Source organism: Lytechinus variegatus, chromosome 1 (genome assembly GCF_018143015.1).
Source record: "Lytechinus variegatus isolate NC3 chromosome 1, Lvar_3.0, whole genome shotgun sequence".
Lineage (NCBI taxonomy): Eukaryota > Metazoa > Echinodermata > Echinoidea > Temnopleuroida > Toxopneustidae > Lytechinus > Lytechinus variegatus.
The window spans coordinates 52786477-52809318 of record NC_054740.1 but is presented as its reverse complement, the minus strand read 5'-3'; the positions used below and the strand labels follow the sequence as shown (position 1 = coordinate 52809318).

The 22842-nt window shown below is 35.8% G+C and overlaps 1 protein-coding gene across 1 annotated transcript; it reads right to left on the bottom strand.

Moving 5' to 3' along the window:
• Window positions 1–22086, bottom strand: LOC121416403. Its single transcript, XM_041609932.1, has 10 exons — window positions 21775–22086; window positions 14427–14618; window positions 13804–13942; window positions 12256–12346; window positions 11076–11193; window positions 9763–10500; window positions 9097–9155; window positions 8001–8137; window positions 6377–6545; window positions 1–4804 (listed from the first exon to the last, which is right to left on the bottom strand). The coding sequence occupies exons 1-10, from the start codon at window positions 21925–21927 to the stop codon at window positions 4606–4608; spliced, it is 1995 nt and encodes a 664-aa protein (XP_041465866.1). The 5' UTR covers window positions 21928–22086; the 3' UTR covers window positions 1–4605.
• Between the last annotated feature and the right edge of the window lie 756 nt (window positions 22087–22842).

The window sequence follows — 22842 nt, the reverse complement described above, 5'->3', positions numbered from 1 at the left end:
GTTGATATGGTATCTTCCTGTATTTTATTTCAAATTACACCAATACATTGTACAGAAAAAAATATAATTCACACAATTTCTATACTTTTATTGTTAAAAATAAAGTAAAAATATTATTCACTTTTGTTTGTAGATCTGATTTACTCACTTGAACCACTCAAACCCTTCAATTATTCTTCTATATTTGTAGGATTTTTTTTATTCAAATAAGAGAAGTTCATGAATTATCAAAAGTATCCAGTTGTCATAATTCTCACATCATAACTTATGTCATCATAATACGCTCGTTAGTAGATTAATAGCTAACTGATACCGATCTGAAGTTGCCATAATTCAATAATTGTAAAATTGAAATAATTCTTAATCATTCTATTTCCTACTTCTTAGTAATCTAATAAATGATATCTTAGAATATGTTTGCTTGTATAAGAGTGAAAAATTACTTACCATTGATAATATACACAGTAAAAATATATTGTAAAATCATTAATTCATATTACTTATCATAAGCAAGCCATCTAATTGCACCAATTCCTATGGCCAAACTATTTCATTGCTATCATATATTTTAATGAGACTATTCAGACATACTTAACAAAATCATATTGTAACTCTACTAATTAGCACTGTAATATTATATATACCCACATACATAAGGTTAAGTATAACTGGCACATATTTTTTCTCATGTGCCCTATCAATGCATCAGCCAATACACTGTAAAAACACTGTTCAAATACTAGTATTTAAGTATGTTGTTTTAAGACCGTCACTCTATCATCTATTGTTTAAACTTAAAACAAGTTGTTCAAAGTTTTAAACAAGTAGTTCAAACTTTTAATCAAGTTGTTTTAAAAGTTCATTACAAACTATGTAGTATTTTGTAGTCTGTTCAAACTTTTAAACAAGTAGTTAAAACTTTTAAACAAATTGTTTAAAAAGTTTAAACAAGTGTAAAGTTTATATTAGTAAATAAGTTAATGGGCTTAAAGAATGTGCTCAAACATTTAAACAGCATTTTTACTGTGTACTAATTTACCATGAAATATCTTTGTAAGGCAAACAAGATTGGGATGCTAGACATTAATAGAATTTCATTTACTTTCCCAAAAGTAAAACAAAATTAAGAATTAAAGTGCATTAAGAAATATACTCAGGATATTATACATGGGGCAGAGGTAATATGACTGGCAGTACAGCTGCTGAAAGACGATTTAAACATGGCCAAATTCTTTCATGGTAACAAAAAGAAAATGGTTTCATGTTGAAAAGATTAGCTACCATACGATTAATATCCATGCAAGGATGTTGTAAAGATGGTTTTAAATAGTTAAAGTTCAAGTTTTAAGGCCAAATTCTATCATGGTATCGCAAAGAAAATGGTTTTACCATAGAGCTATTAGCTCCATGGTTTTACGTTGAAAAGATTAGCTACCATACAATTAATACCAATGCAAGTGCATTGTAAAGATGGTTTTAAACAGTTTTAAGTATTAAAACACACTATCCCTGGTAATTAATACTTATGTAACATTGTACAATGAAGCCATAATTGTAAAATTCAGTATTTTGCAAAATGAGCACATGTATAAATAAAATTACAGAAAGCCAATTCTTGTATGTTTAAAAAGGTGTACAAATGCCCATATAAGAGATACTTTATAAATGGTGTGTATAAATAAATTAATACCTTGTATCTACACGTGGGTGCCATTACAAATACTGTATCAAATGTATCTTTAACTCATTAACCATGCATTTACCGATTCCTGAATAGACAGAGGAAGGGAACATTGTGACTTTCTAAAATAAATATGTAAATACATTAGGATTTCAAATATTTAAGATAAAGCAAAAAAAAACTACATTTCAATCTTTTGGATACACTCTATTCACACACAAGACATTTTTTCATGACATTCCCTAACTATTGATGTTAAATCAATAGGGTTTCTCCCCAAGGAGATTTGCAAATCACACACGTATGAAAACAGGACTTGAATTAAGTATGTGCTCTATTCAACAAAATTAGCTTGCAATAAAATTAATCACAAGTTTGGTGAGACCTAGTATTTGTCTTCTAATAGCTAAAGTAAGCCTAATTTGCTCTATTGGTGAACACTAATTGCAATAAAATTTATTACAAGTTTGGTGAGACCTGGTATTTGTCATCTAGTAGTTAAAGTAAGCCTAATTTGCTCTATTGGAGAACCCTAGCTTGCAATAAAATTGATTACAAGTTTGGTGAGACCTGGGTCCCGTCTTACAAAGAGTTACAATTGATCCGATCAATCGCAACTATGGACGGCCAGCAACGTCAACATCTAAAATGCATATTTGTTTAAAAAAAATATTTAGCTATGAATATATAGCCCTAAATTCATTGATTTTTTTGACAATTTGGTGTGTTCTCCTTTGTTTACAAAGGACATTTTGCAAATTTCCTGTAGAAAAAATTATGAAACTGATGGATTTCCATACAGTTACGATGATTGGATCAATCATAACTCTTTGTAAGATGGGGCCCTGGTATTTGTCATCTAATAGCTAAAGTAAGCCTTATTTGATCTATTAGAGAAGCCTAGCTTGCAGTAAAATCAATTACAAAGTTTGTGAGACCTGGTATTTGTCGTCTAGTAGCTTACGTAAGCCTAATTTCCACAGTTTGTAGTATTGTTAGGACACTGTCAAAAATGACTTTGAGCTTTTGTGTAGAATGTCAATGGCAGAGATTTATATTTCCTGTCTAATTGGCCAGCAAATACAAGTTTAGCCATGAAATATGCCAGACCGTCTAAAGCCTTCAAAATAAAAAGAGAAGGCTACTACAGACAGCTAATCACTGTTATTATTACAATGAACATTTTACAATACATTGACAAATACATGTAGGGTAATACAGGAAAAGGAAGGAAACTGAGATGTTCTATTTTTTGTAAAAAAAAAAAGCAGTTTTCACAAACCATCTGACAAGAGCAAAAATAAAACAACATTTTCTACAAATGTGGAAAAACCCATATACATTATACAGGATGGCATCACTTTGAATTATAAACATGCAAATGATTAGAAAATAAGCTTCTACCAACCTAACTATATAATTTTATCGATAAAGCCACTCTGGAAGAGGCATCATATATGAGAATCAAATGTACAAAGGAAGGGGTCACTTCAAATTATTAATATGAACATGTCTTTCTGATGAAAGCTGACCCAGGCAACAGTGAATGACAATAATAAAAAAAACCCAGAAATTTTGACAAACCTGATTGAAAAGGATTGCACATTATCAGTCATGGGCAGCACATATGTCTCTGTAACCTTGTTATTTACAAAAATAAGAGAATATGGAGGGGGGGGAGGTGTTAACAAGTAATAAAAACGCATCATCCCATTGGTCAAATCATGTGCAATGGCATTCAAGCAAAAGACTTGATGTCACACTTGACTCCTTGTGAAACGCTCCCCTGCAGTAATCATCATCAAGAAATGATGGTCAACGCTTTAGGAGAATATGTAAGATCAGATTTTGCATCGGAGTGAACATAAAACTGGATTAGTCCCAAAGATTTGGGGCACAGTTTCAGACATTACATCTACAGGGTGAAAACATAATGCATGTTACTTTGATAACATCATTTCAAATGAATGATCATGCTTCTTTATGTCAGCCAATTTGCATGACAAAGCAGTAGCCTTAGTAACAAGCATGAATTGAGCACCTTGTGAAAACAGTGTGCATTCATTGTTGGTCTCTTTCTCACTAAACATCCAACATTGGCAGTAATGAATTTGAGAAATCTGCATTATCTGACCATGGATACAAAACTAACTTTGTGAAATCAGGCCAAATTGGGCAGTCAAGGGGTTGTTAAATTAGCTACAAGAATAGACATGTAGTTTTATTCATTGCAATCCTCACTATTTTCATCCTCATCTTCATTTGTTACTTGAGCTTTGGAAACCAACATGAATCTCTCGAACGATGTCCATTGATGAGGAAGCAAGGTGGTTATTGTTACCTTCAACAGAAGTATCATCATCACAAGTATTGTTATCATCAACATCATCATCATCATATTCCTCTTCATCCTCACAATTGTCATCATCTTTAGTCTATGTTCCTCATCCTTGTAAGAAGAAGACTAATAGCATCCTATCATGTCATTAATGATACAAAGAAATTCTTACCAGACTCGTGAATACCCCCCCTTCCTTCCCCTCTTAATCAATTCTGCCAGAAGTGGTTTTGAAGCAGCTGGTCACATGGTGGAGTTACTAGTATGAAAACATGTCTTTCTAGTGAAGGATAGACACCCTTTTAGAGCAGTTTACTTAATCCTCCTCCTCTTTGCCTCTCCCCCTCTAAGTGTAATGGCCTTGAGAAGCAGGCAAACCTGTTGTGGTTTTACATACAAATGAGAATACCAACACATTCTTCGTAGCATCGGAAAAAATCCCACTCCTCCTTATAATGAATCATCCATGTATAAGACGGCTTGAAGCGGCCAGTCGCACTGTCGTCTTACAAGTTAAGATACTGAATGCATCATCAACAGTTTCAATCATAATTAAACTATTCTTTCTCCTCTGTATGATCAGCATCTATCTAATGGTGACATGCAATGACCTGGATACCCGCTGGGCTGCGGTGAGGGGCTGCACGTACGCTGCAGTCTCGATGTGAATCTCATCCCCGTGGGTCATGTCGTAGCGGCTCATCGGAAGCAGGTCCTGATGGAGAAGGTTCAACTCGGTTTCTCCCGTGTGAGGGCACTTGGAATGATGGTACATGCGTATAACCCTAGATAATAGATGATAAAGAACAAAGGCATGTATAATACCAATAAAATTAAAGGTCAAGTCCACCTCAGAAAAATGTTGATTTGAATCAATAGAGAAAAATCAGACAAGCACAATGCTGAAAATTTCATTAAAATCGGACGTAAAATAAGAAAGTTATGACATTCCAAAGTTTCACTTATTTGTAACAAAATAGTTATATGAACGAGCCAGTTACATCCAAATGAGAGAGTCGATGATGTCACTCATTAACTATTTCTTTTGTTTTTTATTGTTTGAATTATACGATATTTCAATTTTTACCAATTTGACAATTAGGACCTCCTTGCCTGAAGCACAAAATGTTAAAATAATGGAATTTATGAAACTTCATTTCACATGACGATGACGAGAAAAAATATTTCATATTTCATATAATAAAATACAAAAGAAATAGTGAGTGAGTGATGTCATCACTTCCTCATTTGCATACCGACCGAGATGTGCATATAACTGTTTTGTGAAATGAAGTGAAACTTTAAAATGCTATAACTTTCTTATTTTACATTTTTGATTTTGATGAAATTTTCAGCGTTATTCTTGTTGAATTTTTCTCTTTTTATTCAAATAAAGTTTTTGTTGGGATGGACTTGTCCTTCAACAACTGTTGTGTATCAATAAGAGTAATTCCCTTGTTCATATGTTTACCTTTTTACATGATTTATTTATTTCGACTATACAATATACAAATTCATTACGAGATCAATCACAACCAAGATCTTTGCAATGATATATTATTCTGTTCTCTTTTCTATCTAGTATTATGTTCTATACTGTATGTCCTGCCTTGGCAGGTAATAAGCCAGGACCTGAGCTACTTTTATTTCCTTTGTTAATTGTGTTTGTAAACTGCTATGGAATTGCGTTATTTTTATATGTCATCTGATCCTTCATGAATTTTGAAATAAAGTGACACAAAATAAAAATTGGAATTTATTTCATTAAGAGGTATACTTTTCTAAATCTCTCACATGCATTTCTAACCTCTACATTTTTACTCCTCTTTAATTTTGCATTCAAATTCTTTTCATTCAACCAATCTGCCTAACCACAAAGCTTATCTAGGTGCATCTCTATGGATTAATAGCTGAATTTTCCTCAATTATCTACAACATAATATCCCCATTTGATGTTTTCTAAAATGCAAATCATGCGTTCTCCAGTGACAGGTACAAAAAACAATAAGTAGTGGTAAACTTTCAAACCTCAGAGAAACGTGTTTTGATTATACATGCACCCTACAGATTGCAGATAAAGCCAGGCAAGCACACTGTGAACACTGCAAACAGGTTATATCACGTTTTCCAACGATGCAAGGTTTTGTTTGATTGGATTTCGCTTCGATATACACAATGTTCATAATATATTTTGAAAATCCAATTTTGGCACATAAAAAATTGTGTGTTTCCTGTGAAATTCCATGAATTAAGACCAGAGTTCCTTCTCCCAAATCCTGATATTTCTTGACTGAATTCTGTATTAACGACAGGAAACTGGTGGATACATGGTAATATACAATCAGACAGAGACTAACGTTTTTGGTTTGTTGAGTAGCTTAGCACAGTATTTCCTGAGTTCAGAGACATTCTGTACCACATGGATGGTTGCCTGGTGGATGCATCTACCGCTGTAGACAAAGGACAGGTGCGCATGCTCCTGATATCCTCTACCAATATCAATCTCTGTGATAGGCTTGAGTGCACCTGGAAAATGACAGAGAGGAAATTGTTTTTAACCCTTCGCGCATGATGTTGCAATCTTGCACATTTATACAATAAAATTCCACAATCATAATGATTAGTTTCTCCCCTACTTTCAAATTAGATAAGCTAATAAAAGGCAGTAGTTTTGGGTTAATATCTATATAACGATAATAAGTATCAATGGTACTATATGGAAATCTTGAATAAAAGAAAATAACATGGAAACAATTGTCATTATTATTCCAAAATTAATGATGATGATGCACAGCATTTGTATAGCGCCATATATCTGTCAGAGACATTCAAAGGCGCTTATTGGAGGAGCCAGCGAATCTGGTTCTCCTGGAAGGGCGCACACACAAAACTGTGACCCACAGGTCTCTCCTCCTTCAATATCATATTAAATCTTTGTGAAACACTCCCCAGGAAAAGTAGTTAACAATGTGAACACCCCGATTAATCAGGATAATTATGCTTGATTACATATCATATTCTCAAAAATTAATTCAGCATGAAAAGAAAAGTCAAGTCCACTCCAAAAAAAAGTGGATTGAAGTAGAGAAAAATTCAATATCAATCTTTGTGATAGGCTTGAGTGCACCTGGAAAATGAAAGAGAGGAAACTGTTTCAAAAAGGTCAAGTCCACTCCAACAAAAAGTGGATTTAGATAAAAGGAGAAAATTCAAACAAGCATAACATCAACAATTTCATCCAAATCAATGTACTAAGAAAGTAATGATACTTTAAAATGTCAATAATTTTCCTGTGATTCTCCTATTTTGATAATTTCCGCCAATCACAATTGTCCTTGACTACGTCGTCATCATCTATTTGTTGAGCTGCGCTGTCGCGGCACAGGCAACATGCACGTAAAAGATGAGATGCCATCGAGATGCAGTGTATTGTGAATGTGGCAATGTATGTGCTGTCCTGCAATGCGACTGCACTGAGATGCGATTGGCAATGTATTGCAATTGGATCTTTGTGCATTCACACCGCATAGGATGAGTGGGGCCAACAATGTCATAATTCTTTCTACAGGGGGCGTTTCACGAAGAAAGTATTTTATGACTTAGAGTCGCACTTACATGCCTAGTTGCATGCGGTATGAAAGACATCACCTCATTGATCAGATCATGCCAAGAGGACGCGCATGTATTGATCAACTAAGATCGCGGGTTCAATATTTTATACGCGTCGGCATTTAAGTACGACTCAAAGTCACACTTAAATCCTTGTGAAACACTCCCCAGGAAAAGTAGTTAACAATGTAAACACCATGATTTATCAGGATAATTATGCTTGATCATACATCATATGCTCAATAACTTTGCACAGACTTCTGAATTCTATATTGGGGTTGCTGGCTTTCCATAGTTAAGAATCATTGGATCAATCACAACCCTTTGTGTATGGCTGAAACAAGGATCAAATGATTATCAATAGGAACTCACCGTGTCTATTCACCAGATCCTCAATCCATGACGGGGGCTCGGGATGTTCATCGAAATGACGAATGAAGAAACGTTCACTCTTCTCTCTCTCCTCTTCCTTTATCTCACTCCCATTGAGGATCTTAATATTGGGTAGGCTGTCAACAGAATTCACAAAAGTTGAATTAAATTCCAAATTACATAAAATTTGTGAAAAATTGGTGGTGAATCAATTCTATTTTGATATGCAACTCATTATATCCTGACATTGTCATGCTGGAAATGCTTTGTCTGATCAGTAGAATTATCAGCATGAATCCTCTTTACACAATGGATTGATTGTAATTAGAGAAAATTAAGGAAAATTACAATGCCCTGACCAGGAATTGACCCCGAGAACATGGCCTGCATGACCAGTGCTCTACCAATTGAGCTTTCTAGGCTCCTATTGAGTCAACATAGCATTCCAAAATTAGTCTGACTTGGTGCAGTCAGGTTTGTCCCAACAAACCAATTAATACGCCAAAGGCATACCAATGTGACAGGTTCCCCCAAAGCTGGCCAAATCAATGTCAACAGATTTCTTTGGTAGACAGATACATGTAGTCCTGCTAATATATAACTGCATAAAGAATATACGTATTTACCCCCTCATAATAAAGTTCTTGGGGTTATATCATAAACTTAATAAATACTAGCATGAAAGATATATCCATTGTAAACCAAATGTAGCAAAATTCTTGGTATCTTAGGAAATTCAAAAGAACATGTACAAGAGCCCTGGTCTATATTCAAAGGAAGAAACTATCAAAATTTTACAAGCATTAAATCATTTATGCCATCAACATGACAAAATTATGGAACTCCACTTTACTGAGCGATTTAAAAACATATTTAAACTTTTTGTACATCCAGCTCCCATTTTATTTTCTTCCATTTTCACTTTACTTTGTGAACTACTCAAGCCATGATACTAGTACTCTGAAAGCAATGACTTTTTGTATTAAGCAAAAAGCAGAGGCGGATCATTTCAGGTTGGTCCAGCACGTAGATGGTCAGATATACATAATATCTGGTATTGCTTTGTTTTGAAAGAAAACATCCTTGTGGAACTCACCTAGCAACTAGCAGCTTCCTCCTTTCATCTGAAGCGAGATTCTTAAGGAAAGGCACACCCTAATGAGAAAGAGAAAGTAAATTCATACATTGGGTGATTTTCAAGTTCAGTGATGGGGCTGGTGTTGGTGTTGGAAGTACACTTCATATTAACTAGCACCAACACCACCTGAGGTGAATTTATAACATTGATCCAATTGGCATGAGTTATAAATAGGTCTGCCGATGTAGTATAGGACACTGTTAAAGCCACTATGCTACAGCAACTTCGAAGAGCGCCATCTCAAGACCTAAATTAACTCTTAGGGACCCTGCATCCTTATCCAGAATGCAATATTTTGATATGCAACCTTGATACATTACAATGATGAATGATTTCCTTCTAATCTTCATAACATTCATACCACAATATTTGCCAAATTTCTTAATGTTTCCAGGCATTCCTATTTTTTTTCAATGTAGATCAAATAACCATTAAAATTTTTAAAACAAAACTTGGCAAAATGTTTGCGATCGCTGATGAAAGTGTATTCACCTGTCAAGACTTCTATCCAAAATGGCCTACGGAAGGCGATTCATTGTTTTCTGAGCCCAATGTCCCTTAAAAATTGTCTTAATTGGTAGAAGTACTACTGACACCTATGATGTCTTTGACAAGATAACTCACCTTAACCCGAAGAGATTCCAAGCAGGGGAATGCCCTGATAGACTCCACATCAGACCACTGATCCACCTTGGTATTTGTCACACACAGTACTTTCAGGTTGGGAAACCAGGTAAAAGGACATATAGATGGCATCTCCTCTTTTTCCTCCACTGTTTCCACCATCTCCACTACCTCCTCCTCCTCTTCATGGCCGATGGCTTCATCAGGGTCCCAAGCAATCTCAAAGTAGGCAAACTTATCAGTGTTAATATCAGCAAGCACTTCTTCATTGCGGTTATCGCTCTCTGGGACAGTGCCAGAAGCATCCAGGGGCTTCTTCTCTGAAAGTTTCCTCCTCTTGTCTTCAGACTTTGGAGGAGACAGAGGGACTGGTTTAGCACCGTGTTCGCTGATTCCCGGCAGCACTTGATGGACGGCCTTCTCTGCGACGAGCGGGTTGTCCTGTCTCATTGCTCCGTAGCCAGAATCACCGCAAGGATCGCCGTCTTCGGAACCCTGGCTAGAGAGTCTCTCCTTGGGGATGCGTCTTGGTGTGTTTGGCTGGCAGTCCTCCATGCCACTGTCGTAGGACGGATCGGACACCCTGTGGGACGGACTGCAGGATGGATCATCCTGGCTTGTTTGGGTGGACATGGTGGAGGCATCTTCAATGAGTTTGTCCAGAATCTCGGTCACCACTTCACAAACAACGGGATCAGGTTGGTTATCTGAGCATACATCCATTTTATTATTTATATCCTGTACAAAGTGCACCACATATATACAAATATAATACAATGGAATGGCAAGTTTGACCAAAAACACATAAATTCAGCAAAATAAGTTGTAGTCCAAATGCAGGTTTCACACCATTCTGAATTCTACTATGACTAATAATATAATAATAGTTAGTTCTTGTATAGCGCATAACACATTATAAATAACGCCTCTAGGCGCCTCCAAAGGACTTAGATATTATTACCCTGGCTGCAGCTCAAGCAACTTTTACGTACTTGGCATTTTAAGGAATAAATTCTTGCCAGGTACCCATTCACCTCACCTGGGTTGAGTGCAGCACAATGTGGATTGATTTCTTGCTGAAGGAAACTACGCCTGTTTCAAAGTCCGGAGAGTAATCCACTGGGCCACAATGCTCAACCTAACTTCTTTCAATTTCAAACAATAACTTAAAGTAACCAATAATCTAGTTATTTACTTATAGAGCAAAAAGTCAACTTATAGGCTTACTGTACATTATCAAATCTGTTACCATTTGCAATACACTTCTTATCAGGCAGTACATACACATTCTTTTGGTGAATAAACAAACTCACCTCTCCATCCTCCTTGCTGTGTACAGCAATGACATAATGGATGTTGGTCAGTGGATTCTCTGATAACATCAAGGTGTGAAGAGCAGGCAGTAGAGACAGTGGTATGACCTGCTCCCAACTGTAGAACAGGATGTCATGTATAATCAATTAGTATCTCTTTAGGTACATGTAATTTTAGGTTTTTATTACAACATACATTAAGTCTGCATGATAAGCGGTCCGTTCCAGAAAGAGTTGCGTTTAAATGCAAGTAAAAAAATTAAGTCGCAAGTCCCAAATGTGTACTGTTGATTGGTTGAAAATCAAGTTGCACATGATTTTCAGAGTTGCGCATGATTTTTTTAGAGTTAGAGTTGCGATTGATTGCAACTCTTTCTGCAATGGGCCCCTGCATATATGCAATAGCAAGGGCCATCTCATATAGACTTACACCTATATGGCTACTTTGCCATTATTGTAACTACCAAAGAATCTTTGATTTTGATTGGCTGCTGAGCACTGTTACCATGGTAGCTACCATAAGGGCAAAGATACCATACTGTACATGAAGTTGTAACATTATGAAATGGGCCAATTTGGATTCCCAAAAGTGCCAAAGTCTGACGAATTCCGCATAGGTATATAAATTAAAGGTACATGTATAAGACATGTTGCTCAATATCACGCCATATTGCCATACTGTCTGTTGAATAACGATCATTAAAGATAATAATTGTGTTGGATGGATTTCCTTCATGAGATACCAGAAAATATTTCACTCCATTTCACAGATTTGATCCAATCTCACTTCATATTGATCATTTTCAGGCCTGCCAACATTTGAAAATGAAAAAAAGGAGTCCTAATAGCAAGGCGCGAATGTTTCTGCTCCATGTCAGGTATGTCTCCCTCACTTTTTTTAAAGATAGATTTTAAGCATTCTCATCGAGAAATTACAAGTGTTGAAAAATTATATAACTCTTACACTTATATACACACCGCCATACCTCACTACACACAGGGGCTGACTTATATTTTATCTTAAATAAATGGAAAAACAGAGTGCTCCTATTTTGGTTGAAAAATATGATAAAAACTTTGTAACGCCTGGAAAAAAGGGAATAGTTGGCAGGCCGGTATCTTTAGTAGTAGAATGCCTGAATCGCAAAGGGGGTGCCCAAAGAAAGCACAGGGTTCTTACCTTGTGTAGTTATTATTTGTGAGATGGAGGACTTCTAACTTTCGGAAACATTCTCTGAGACATTCTGCAGAAGCCGGGATGTCCGTATAGCCTAGGTAAAAGAAAATGTTAATCAAAAGACAGTTTACTCCTTAATGCTTGCATGGACGACAAATGAAATAATGGGAAATATCTTTAGATTCATAAATGATATAGAGATAATATAGAACCACAGATTTTCTGCCATTGTTTATAAACATAACTTGACAACATTGGCCACTTACACACTCACTCACCTCGGTGTACAGTGCACATCACAGTGTACACACACACATAGCACTGCCATTACATTGCAAACTACGATACAGTATCAGTCATGCCAGTACATCTTATCAAATTATGATCTGTGTCTTTCCCAGCGTAGGAGGAAGAAACAGTCACATTTCTTGGATCACAACCTCACAATCACTTTCAGAAATTTGATGTCTTAGCATGAATTTGGGATATGGGATTACAGGATGGTTCAAGAAACAAAGAAATTGACATTTTGTCCAGTTGTTTTTTACGGCTTCATGCCGTCTCTCTTGTTCATGGTTTACATGGTATCTTATGAAAAGCAAACAGGAAGGAAAAAAAACAAGCTGGCGCGAAACGGGACTTTGAATAGCACCAGCTTAAGTCGCACTATAACCATATTACAACGCAATCTCTAAGCTCACTCAACTCTCGCTCAGCGGTGACAAAATATTACCGAGTATGCTTGGCGTCTCTTTTAACTTAGCCAGGGAACATCACTACTTTGAATAGAGAGTAAAGTCAAAATTAGTGTCATGAAGGTGGGTGCGTTTGTTTTGGACAATATTTAATTAAGATCGTAATAATCGCTTCCCATTACCCGCGGCTCATACTCCTCTAAACGACATTGCCTGGGCGGCTACGCCCGGCCACTTGATGTGTTGTGAACTGGCAGACATCGTACATGTATGGGAGGGGTTACGGCGGGCTGGCTCAAACCCGTCACCGTGTATAAACCGCACCCCCGACTTTTGCTTCTATCCCGCCGAGAAAAAGGTGCGGTTAATACACCGTTACTTACGGTAAAGGTGCCTGCTTATTGAGTGACTTAAAAACGAACAAAAGTTAGTATCTGCAAACTCTTATCAAGGCATCAATATGGATGGATGGATTCCACATTGAGTTCTCACAAAATACACTGTACATGCATGAAGCAAGCTTCTTTCCTCATTCACCGAGGGCCAGTATCACAGGGCTTAGCACTTCATTATAAGAATCATTAATTTGTTTTTCATTACATTAATAGCAGAACTGTTCACCTGAATAATACAAATCTTTAGAATTCAATAACTTTGGTATTTGTTGCCTGATTTTGATAAAATTTTCAGCAGTTTGCTCTGTGAATTTTACTCTACTTATTGAGATATAAATATCATCAGCACGGAGCATCCCTTTATTAACCATTATGTGCAATCAAGCATGAAAATCAACTCTACAATCAATCACTAAACTCTGTGATTTAAGGGTATACCTGTAGGAATTAGGATCACTCACCGTTCTGACTGGCGTGCAGCTCCCGAAGCCGTGGAAGACATCGGCATATCAGGAGGATCTCGCCCCAGGACACACCCGTGTTGTTGAGCACCAAGTTTTCTATACCAAACCGCACACCAGAGAGGTTGGCAAGGGACTTCTGTAGTGGTTCAAGAAAAGGAACAGATGAAACTGATCTTCAAAGAGCCAAGTATGGCATGAAAAACCATGTGCAACCATACAAAAATATGTATCCGATTTAGAGACAGTTTTGAGTTACTTTAGAAGAATGCATATTGTTTGTTTTTTTCCTCTCTTTTTTTATCCAAATCAACTTTCAGCTGGGATTGCCTTGCACTTAAACAATTTTTTGTCACATTTTTCCATACACATGCAAAATCAAAAATGTCACAAATATCAGTATGAAACACATTTGTTTTCCAAGCACCATTAAACTGTTGAAAGGTATATTTTTTTCCCTGATGTTGGTGATTTTGATAACCTTTTCGCTGTATACATGTACATCATCCGATCATAAAAAACAACCCTTTTTACGAGTATTTGTAGACAAACGTGGTGGTCACATCTCAATGACCGTCCTCCCCCCCCCCCCCCCCCCCGGAGAAGATGCAATATTCATTCACCTTTGGATCTTGTAGCCGATTCCCACTAAGGTTGACGAACTGAAGCTTGTCCAGAGACTGGATTATACTGATGACTTCATCCCAGCAGCCAATCAGATTGCTCGATATATCCAGGTCTGTCACATTTGGACAAAGGGAGGCTAGCCCATCTGAGGGGATACCGGCATGAGTGATACTGTTCATTGATAATACCTGATGGACAAGAAATAGGAGGAAAATGTTCAATAATGATGATAATAATGATTTTAATAATAACCATAATCACCATAAATAATAATTATAATAACAAGAACTGTCACTGAAGGTGATTAATACCCATGCCCTACACCATTACCATGGCAACAGTTTCCAAAACATGGAAAAAAATATGTCTTGCCTATCTTTACCCCAGACTTATATGTGAGCAAAATATGAGAATTACTGATGAAGTGGTGTGAACTGCAAGATTTTTGCCTCATTTTTAACATATTATATATTGTTACCATGGCAACACAATTTCCGACATATGCAAAAATATGTCCTGTACATCTTTACCTCAAAAACAATGTGTGAGCCAAATTTCATGAGAATTGGTTGAAAACTAATCAAGTAATTTGAACCTATATACCAAATTTGGGGCCTAAAATATGTTGTTACCATGGCAATACTATTCTGACGCACACAAAAATATGTGTCTCTCATACCTTTACTTCGAACCCAATGTGTGAGCCAAATTTCATGAGAATTGGTTGAAAATGGATGAAGCAATTAACGAACTGTACGCTGATTCCTACAGTATACCCCCTTCAAACTTTGTTTGGAGGGGGTATAATGATAATAATAGTAACAACAAAATAATATTAATGATAATAATAATATGCACATTAATTATAGTTGTACCTCAGCATCATTCCAAACCTAAAAAAAAGCAGCAAAACAAAATATGGGAACATATATCCTGCTTGAGTTAATTTGTTGCTTATTTGGTGAAGTAAAAATGTTTTAGTCTCAATATTTCACAGTAGCTCTTCAAAAAAGGAAGAAAAAAGTAGGACAAGGGACATTGCACAATGTAGTCTGTGTTTTGTGTGAAAAAAATTATTTTATAGCATGTTTTAGATCATAAATTTCACCTACAATACAAAATCTTTAAATAAACTCACACACATGACCTGAAAGAATGTTTCACTTTCTTTAAAATGATACCAATATCATAAAATGTATATTTAGAGCAGCAATGACGGAATTAAAAGTGGTGTTTTGGCCACATCAAGCTCATTAAATATGCAAAACCACTCGTCATGAATATCACTCGGATGAAAGAAGCCACTTTTTTGGGACCTGCCTAATGACTGAAACCACAAAGAGCAACGTTGCTCCATCTTTCTTACAGAAAAAAATAAAGTTGGTGTTCCAAATAGGAAATGGTTAATTAGTCTCAGTATCATGTATGCGTACCATTATATTTAAGGATAGTTCCATACATAATGATTGATTTTGAATAGTGCATCAAAGGGAAAACATACATGGATGGTTGAATCTGTACAATGTTTTATCAGGAAAAATTTTTAATGTAATATTTTTGAAAGCAAATTTGTGGTACAAAATATTTGATAAGATAGAAATAAGAAGTTTGAAAAATTGCATGGAGATTTCATCCATGCATTAATTCATGATTTTATCATGTCTACAATGCATGTATGTGTATCATTCACACATATATGTTCTTTTGTTCTTCATTCATCCAGCCATCCATCCATCAATCCATTCATTCATTCATCTATTCATATTTATTAGTTTTGTTAATTTACTTATTTTTATTAATCTATTAATTCTTTTATTCATTTATTCAGAAAGTGTTTAAAATCCTGTATATTGCTATTGGTAGCTCTGGTATTTAATTTTTCAATTTCAATGTTTTCCTTCTTCCTTCCATTCATTTATTATTTTTAAATCATAATAAAACACTTTTTTTTCTTTCATTCCATGGGGAAGTGTTTTTCTTGTTGTATATTTCTTTTGATAATCTATAGGAAAATTTTAAAATGAAATATGAACAAATTTGAATTAAATCTCAGCTATGTCACTTATAAAGCCTCATTCATTTTATAGGCTTCACTGGGTTCAGTTGTATGAAATGTGATCCACATGTAATTTGTTAGGCAGGGAAGTAGACCAGCTGGCCCTCTGGTCAATACTAGGCGGGACTAGGCTATTACATAACAGTTTATTTATCTACTTTATTGCTGGGATCTGATCTGGTATTAGCTGCTTAACTGCATAAAGTATGCGGGAGAATAGCAGCTTGTTGGTTCTTCCATTGAAAGACATGTTTTGATGACTTTATTTTTCATGCATGATAAGATTTTTCAAAGTCCATTTTAGTTGAACAAACAAAAGAATCACAATAAAATGCCCATAGAATATGAATTTCAGCAGAGAACCAATTTCGACTGTCACTCCTTACTGTGCATATTGCATGAATTAGTGTTGTTGCATTCTACCAGTATAATTGTCTCCGCTTGTTTATAGACCATGCATGACCTTCAAGTATAAAAACAATGAACTCCCTGGCCTGCCAACCTGATCACTTGTTTGCTTTCTGAAGGGTGCAATCAACACACACATGCAATGACACAGAATCCCTTCACACCCACCAGATTTGGAGAAAAAACCCAAAATAACTAATTAATCAAACTGAAATATCAAAAGCATATGTAATATGCCTGTAGCCTCCTGTGGGAAGTTAACATTGTACCCTCAATCTAGAGGGTACTTGCTGACATTCACAGGATATTTGCACTGTGAAAGCAAGTTACAATAAGCTATAAATTGAGGTAAGAGCTACACTCTATCAAGGAATAAAAAAAACACCTCAAGATTGTTTCAATCATAAACTAGGAGAATTTCATCCAATTAATACCCTTTTCATAAACCTATCCTCCAATTAGCCGCCTAAGAGTAATGCGGATAATTCAATAAAAATTGCGTTCATAAAGTCCGAAAATAAGCCGCATTATTTTTACGAGCGCCCGTCCTGAAAAAGGCGGATAATCGCCATGACAACTGGACACGCCCCCTCCGATGCGGTTGTGTTGGAAAAGGGTGACCTTGTGACCGCACCATGGCAATTAGCCGCATTATTTGGAAATGCGTTCATAAACTCAAAATCCTATTCCGATGCCGCTATTATGCGGATAATAGCAGCATCAGAGTAATGCGGATAACTCTTGTCCTCCTCCAATTTTACGACCAAATTATGCTGCTATTAGCCGCCTAATTCATTTTAATTGGGTTTATGAAAGGGGTATTAGTTAGATCTAAATGCACAAAATTTGTTACTTTGATGCTTGAACTAAGTATTTTTCTGAGTTGGGCGGGTGTGAGTATATCTTTAGGGATGCACCATTAGATACTCAGGAGGGGAGGGGGGCTGGAAGTTTGGGTTGGTGCAATTTTTTTTTCTTTCTTCTTTGAGTAAAGTTTGCCTTAGGACATTGAGACAAGTTTGCCTTAGTACATTGAGACAAGTTTTCCCCCCTATCAGATGATTTGTAAGTGGACCAAGTTTTTTTTTTGCTATTTTTTTGGGGGGGGTGGGAACTTTCTACCCCCACCCCTGGATATCTAATGGTGCATCCCTTAGTCAAGCCTGAATTTTAGTCTGCAAGGCCAGACTCCTATTTGTCAAATAAACCCAACTTCAGAATCTGCATAAATGCACAATTGTTAAAACTAAGGGTCTGTACTTGCAGACTACCAGACTCTAGTGATATCTATCTAATTCTTTTTAACAACAAACATAATAGATAATCCCAGATCTCTGACTGTAACCCTGTTCATTCATGCTTTATAGTCACAGTAGGTTGTTGTTTTTATCATTTCCTGGTCTGACCGAAAACTCAAGTCATATCCTTCCCTGTCATTTGTGCCACGTCAGGAACAGAAAAAAAAATACACAAAACAAAATAAAGTGCATGTACATGTAGAGTAGTGATTAGTGGCAGCCTTTCATTTGTAATTGTTGATTCTTTTCAATCAGTCTGCTTAAATCAATTTTGTAGTGACATGTCTGTTATTCACTTCTTTATTCAAACCGTATCCAACTCAGAAAAATGGAAACAGAAATGATCAGTTATTTTTTTTCCAAACATGGTCAAATACATGTAATTTTAATACCTTTTGACCTTGAGAAATAGAAAACGGAGAAAGGCCAGGTTACAAAAACTTATATAATTTACATCAAACCATGCATGGACCTATTACGATATTGTGATAGGGCCCTGATCAAACCAACAAGAGTATAATACCATGGTCACATTTGTTCTACGGCGGCCGTACGGCGAGTCGAAAACAGCCGTTTTTACAATTTTTGTACCAGCTACATATAGGTGGTTTGAATAAAAATTAATAAAACGTCTGTTTTCGACTCGCCGTACGGCCGCCGTAGAACAAATGTGACCATGGTATTAGATCTCTAGCTTGATTACAGTATTTACACCCCCCCCCAAGAAAAAGGAAGAATAAAACACGAGGGCTTTGAAGCTTTTATAGCTTGGCCACCAGAATAGCCAGAGAGAAAACTTTCTAATTTTTCTATTTATGGAAAGATATCTTTTTTATTCGAATGTTTGCATTGTACATGTAGGCCTACATAATTTTATTCTGATGATCTGATCATCACTCAGGCATTCAGTCATCAGACAGAAACATGTAGAAAAACCACATTAGAAATTCCAGTCACCAGAACAAAAGGTTTATAAACAAGTGGAATGCTTCTGGCGGTCTCACCTGCATCACGCGATTCATTATAGCAGCAGTGCTGACTTTGAAAACTACTATAACTTGCATAAGATGTTCAGTGATACTTGGTTACTCTTATTTCCATGTTTTATGAACTACACTAATACACTTACAGAGATAGGATGGTAATTCAACAAATACCCCCAATATGGCCAAAGCTCATTGACCTTACATGACCTATCATGTGACCTGAAACTCGCACATGATGTTCAGTGATACTTGATTACTTGTATCTCCAAGTTTCATGAGTCAGATCCATTAACTTTCACAGCTATGATGGTAATTCAACAGATACCCCCATTATGGCCAAAGTTCATTGACCTTTGACCTTGGTCATGTGACTTAAAATGAGCACAGGATGTTCAGTGATACTTGATTACTATTATGTCCCAAGTTTTATGAACTAGACCAACATACTTTCAAAGTTATGATGGTAATTAAACAAATACCCCCAATTTGGCCAAAGTTTATTGACCATAAATGACCTTTGACCTTGACCATGTGACCTGAAACTTGCACAGGATGTTCAGTGATACTTGATCACTATTACCTGTACGTCCAAGTTTCATGAGTCAGATCCATAAACTTTCAAAGTTATGATGGTAATTCAACAGATACCCCCAATTCAGCCAAAGTTCATTGACCCTAAAAGACCTTTGACCTTTATCATGTGACGTGAAACTCATGCAGGATTTTCAGTGATACTTGATTAACCTTATGTCCAAGTTTCATGAAATAGGTTATGATGACATTTCAAAAACTTAACCTTAGGTTAAGATTTTGATTAAGACAAAAAGTGAATATGGGGCAAATCACAATTATTTGATTCTTTGATCAATTTTCATCAAATTTTCAATACATGTATTCCCTGTTCAAGTGGGTACTGCCAACACCCTGGTTCAAGAGATTTCTCTGTACTTCATGGTTCCTCTGTCAAATCAGGGTCAAATTAACCCTTGTTACAAGTATAGCCTTAGAAAAAAATTAACATATATTGAAATTTGGGATAGCATATAATATATCTCATCTCTCTGTCTCTGCACAACATTGCATGGATATTATGGAACTTGAGAGATGATAAATTGGGATTTAAATGTGTCTAGGTCTGAGTAAATTAACAAATTGTGTTTCAGAATAAAGTGGCTCGTATTCTGAAGTCGGGTTAAATTCTGTCTTCAAATAAAGAAAAGCAAAAAAAATTCAACATTTTGTCTACATTGTACCTTATATATCCTCAATGCATGCATTTATGCCTTATGCTTTTTTAAATGCAAAGCAACACAAGGCAAATGAATTCTAGATTCTGGTCTATAGAGAACAATGAAAGCAAGCACATAGTATATACAGTCCTTGGTATCTGGCTCGGCTCTGCTTCTGATAACTTTTTTTCATAAGGCCTACATGGCTAGCTCTAGGGAATCATGACACATGTATCATTCTACAGCATACCTGTTGAATAGTGTGTAAAATTAAAAAAATGGAATCAACCAAAAAATGCACAAGAATCATACTGATTAGAATTCAATGTGGGGACATAGACCCTTGTCTGGGCTTTAGATTAATATTTGATCAAAACAAATGAAATGTATAACTCAGTTGAATTGAAGTTTTCTTTTAGTATTGAAACTTGTGCTTCAATTAGGAAATTTGGCTTTAAATAAAAAGTAACACAAACTTGATCTGAAATTTGATTTGGTCATGCATGCACATTAATAGTTCTACATGTACATGTACGTGCTGTTTGCCTAAAATATCTTCCAACATAGGTCAAATCTTTTTCTTTTGAATAATTTGTATATGTGGATTGAACTTGGAGGAAGTTATGTCTCATACAAAGTCAATTATAGGGTACAATAAAGGGTAAGATCCCCCTAGTCTGTGCAGAGCCCCCTGCACGATTAGTAAGAGAAGATATGCAACGACCACAAATTTTACACATCATTTCAGATTATTAATTTAAAATCAAAATCAAGAATTGCATTCATGTGACAGCCTCAAAATGCAGCCTTTTTCATCACCAGAATGGTGTGTAAAGTGAATGGGTGCGCAGACATACAAAGCCTACAATACAGCTGTGACCTGTGTAGGTCACCTTATATTCAATCAGAAAATGACTGGCCAAAGTTTTTTCTCCAAGAGAATCATATACCGGTATTTCTTACAAATTTATTATGAGATTTTTGGAACACTAATTCAATAATTAAAGGAATATTAACTTAGTCATGTTAGTTAAAAATCACAAGATTTTAATTACTTTAATCTTTATGCTAGTACTAGTTAGACAAGTCTAACTCACTCATTCTATGAACAAGGTTATGATATAACTTAGTTATATCATAACCTTATGAGTGAACTTACTAGCCTAATTTTTTAGAGAAGTTATTCAATGACATTATTTATTAATCAGTGTGAATATCAGTATCAGTAATACAGTATCAGATTATCAACTGAATTTTTTTTGTGAAATACAAAAGAAAGTTGGAGACATGCCCCCAATTCATATTTTAATCAAGGGTCGATTCATTTAATGAAATAGTAAGTAAGACATGAAACCTCTTTAGTTTACCATACTGGTCAGATAGCCCAGCTCCGCCTCCCCTTCGCCTCCGCTGTTCTTCCGCGGACGGTTCGTGTAGACAAAGCTCACAACGCAATTCGACGCGTCCTCTTCATCTTCGCAATATTTTGCTTTGAGAGCCTCCACGAATGATTTCGGCATTTTCCCTGTGTCATTTACTGACTACTCGAACCCAAACACACTTCCTACAAATCTAAACGAAATCTCATCAGCTCAGATCAGCTGTCCATTTGCCAGTCTGAGTCTTGTTTTTGCCTAAAGAATGTTTGATTGTTATTGTGCAATTTGATATCTTATAAATAATAGTAATGATGTCATTGGGTTATTGTCATGATGTTAACATGAGATGGCGTTCTTCATTTTCAGCAACTCGGGACATCGACAGTTCGCGGCATTCTGATATATCAGTGCAGCTTTCGCCAAAAATTATACTCATTATTTCCCCGATCGGCCGCTCAAAGTTTATTTTTTGATAGTTTTTTTGAAGGGATAGTCCTAACAGTCACTTTTTAGCTAATTTCTTTTGAAAGAACATATATATTGTAATCTCATAAGCCCCATTCTGCAGGTGCGAGCGCAAAGCGCGAGCTGAAATTTTTAGAAAAATAGCCTATCATGTAGTTTTCTCCAGAAAATTGAACATTCTAAGCAATATTTGTGATCCTGAACAAGATACGTATTTAAAGGACAAGTCCACCCCAACAAAAACTTGATTTAAATAAAAAGAGAAAAATTCAGCAAGCATAACACTGAAAATTTCATCAAAATCGGATGTAAAATAAGAAAGTTATGGCATTTTAAAATTTCGCTTCATTTCACAAAACAGTTATATGCACATCTCGGTCGGTATGCAAATGAGGAACTGATGACATCACTCACTCACTATTTCTTTTGTATTTTATTATATGAAATATGATATATTTTTATTTTCTCGTCATTGTCATGCTGTGAAATGAAATTTCATTTCTCCCTGAACATGTGGAATTCCGTTATTTTAACATTTTGTGCTTCAGGCAAGGAGGTCAAATTCGTAAAAATTGAAATATTGTATAATTC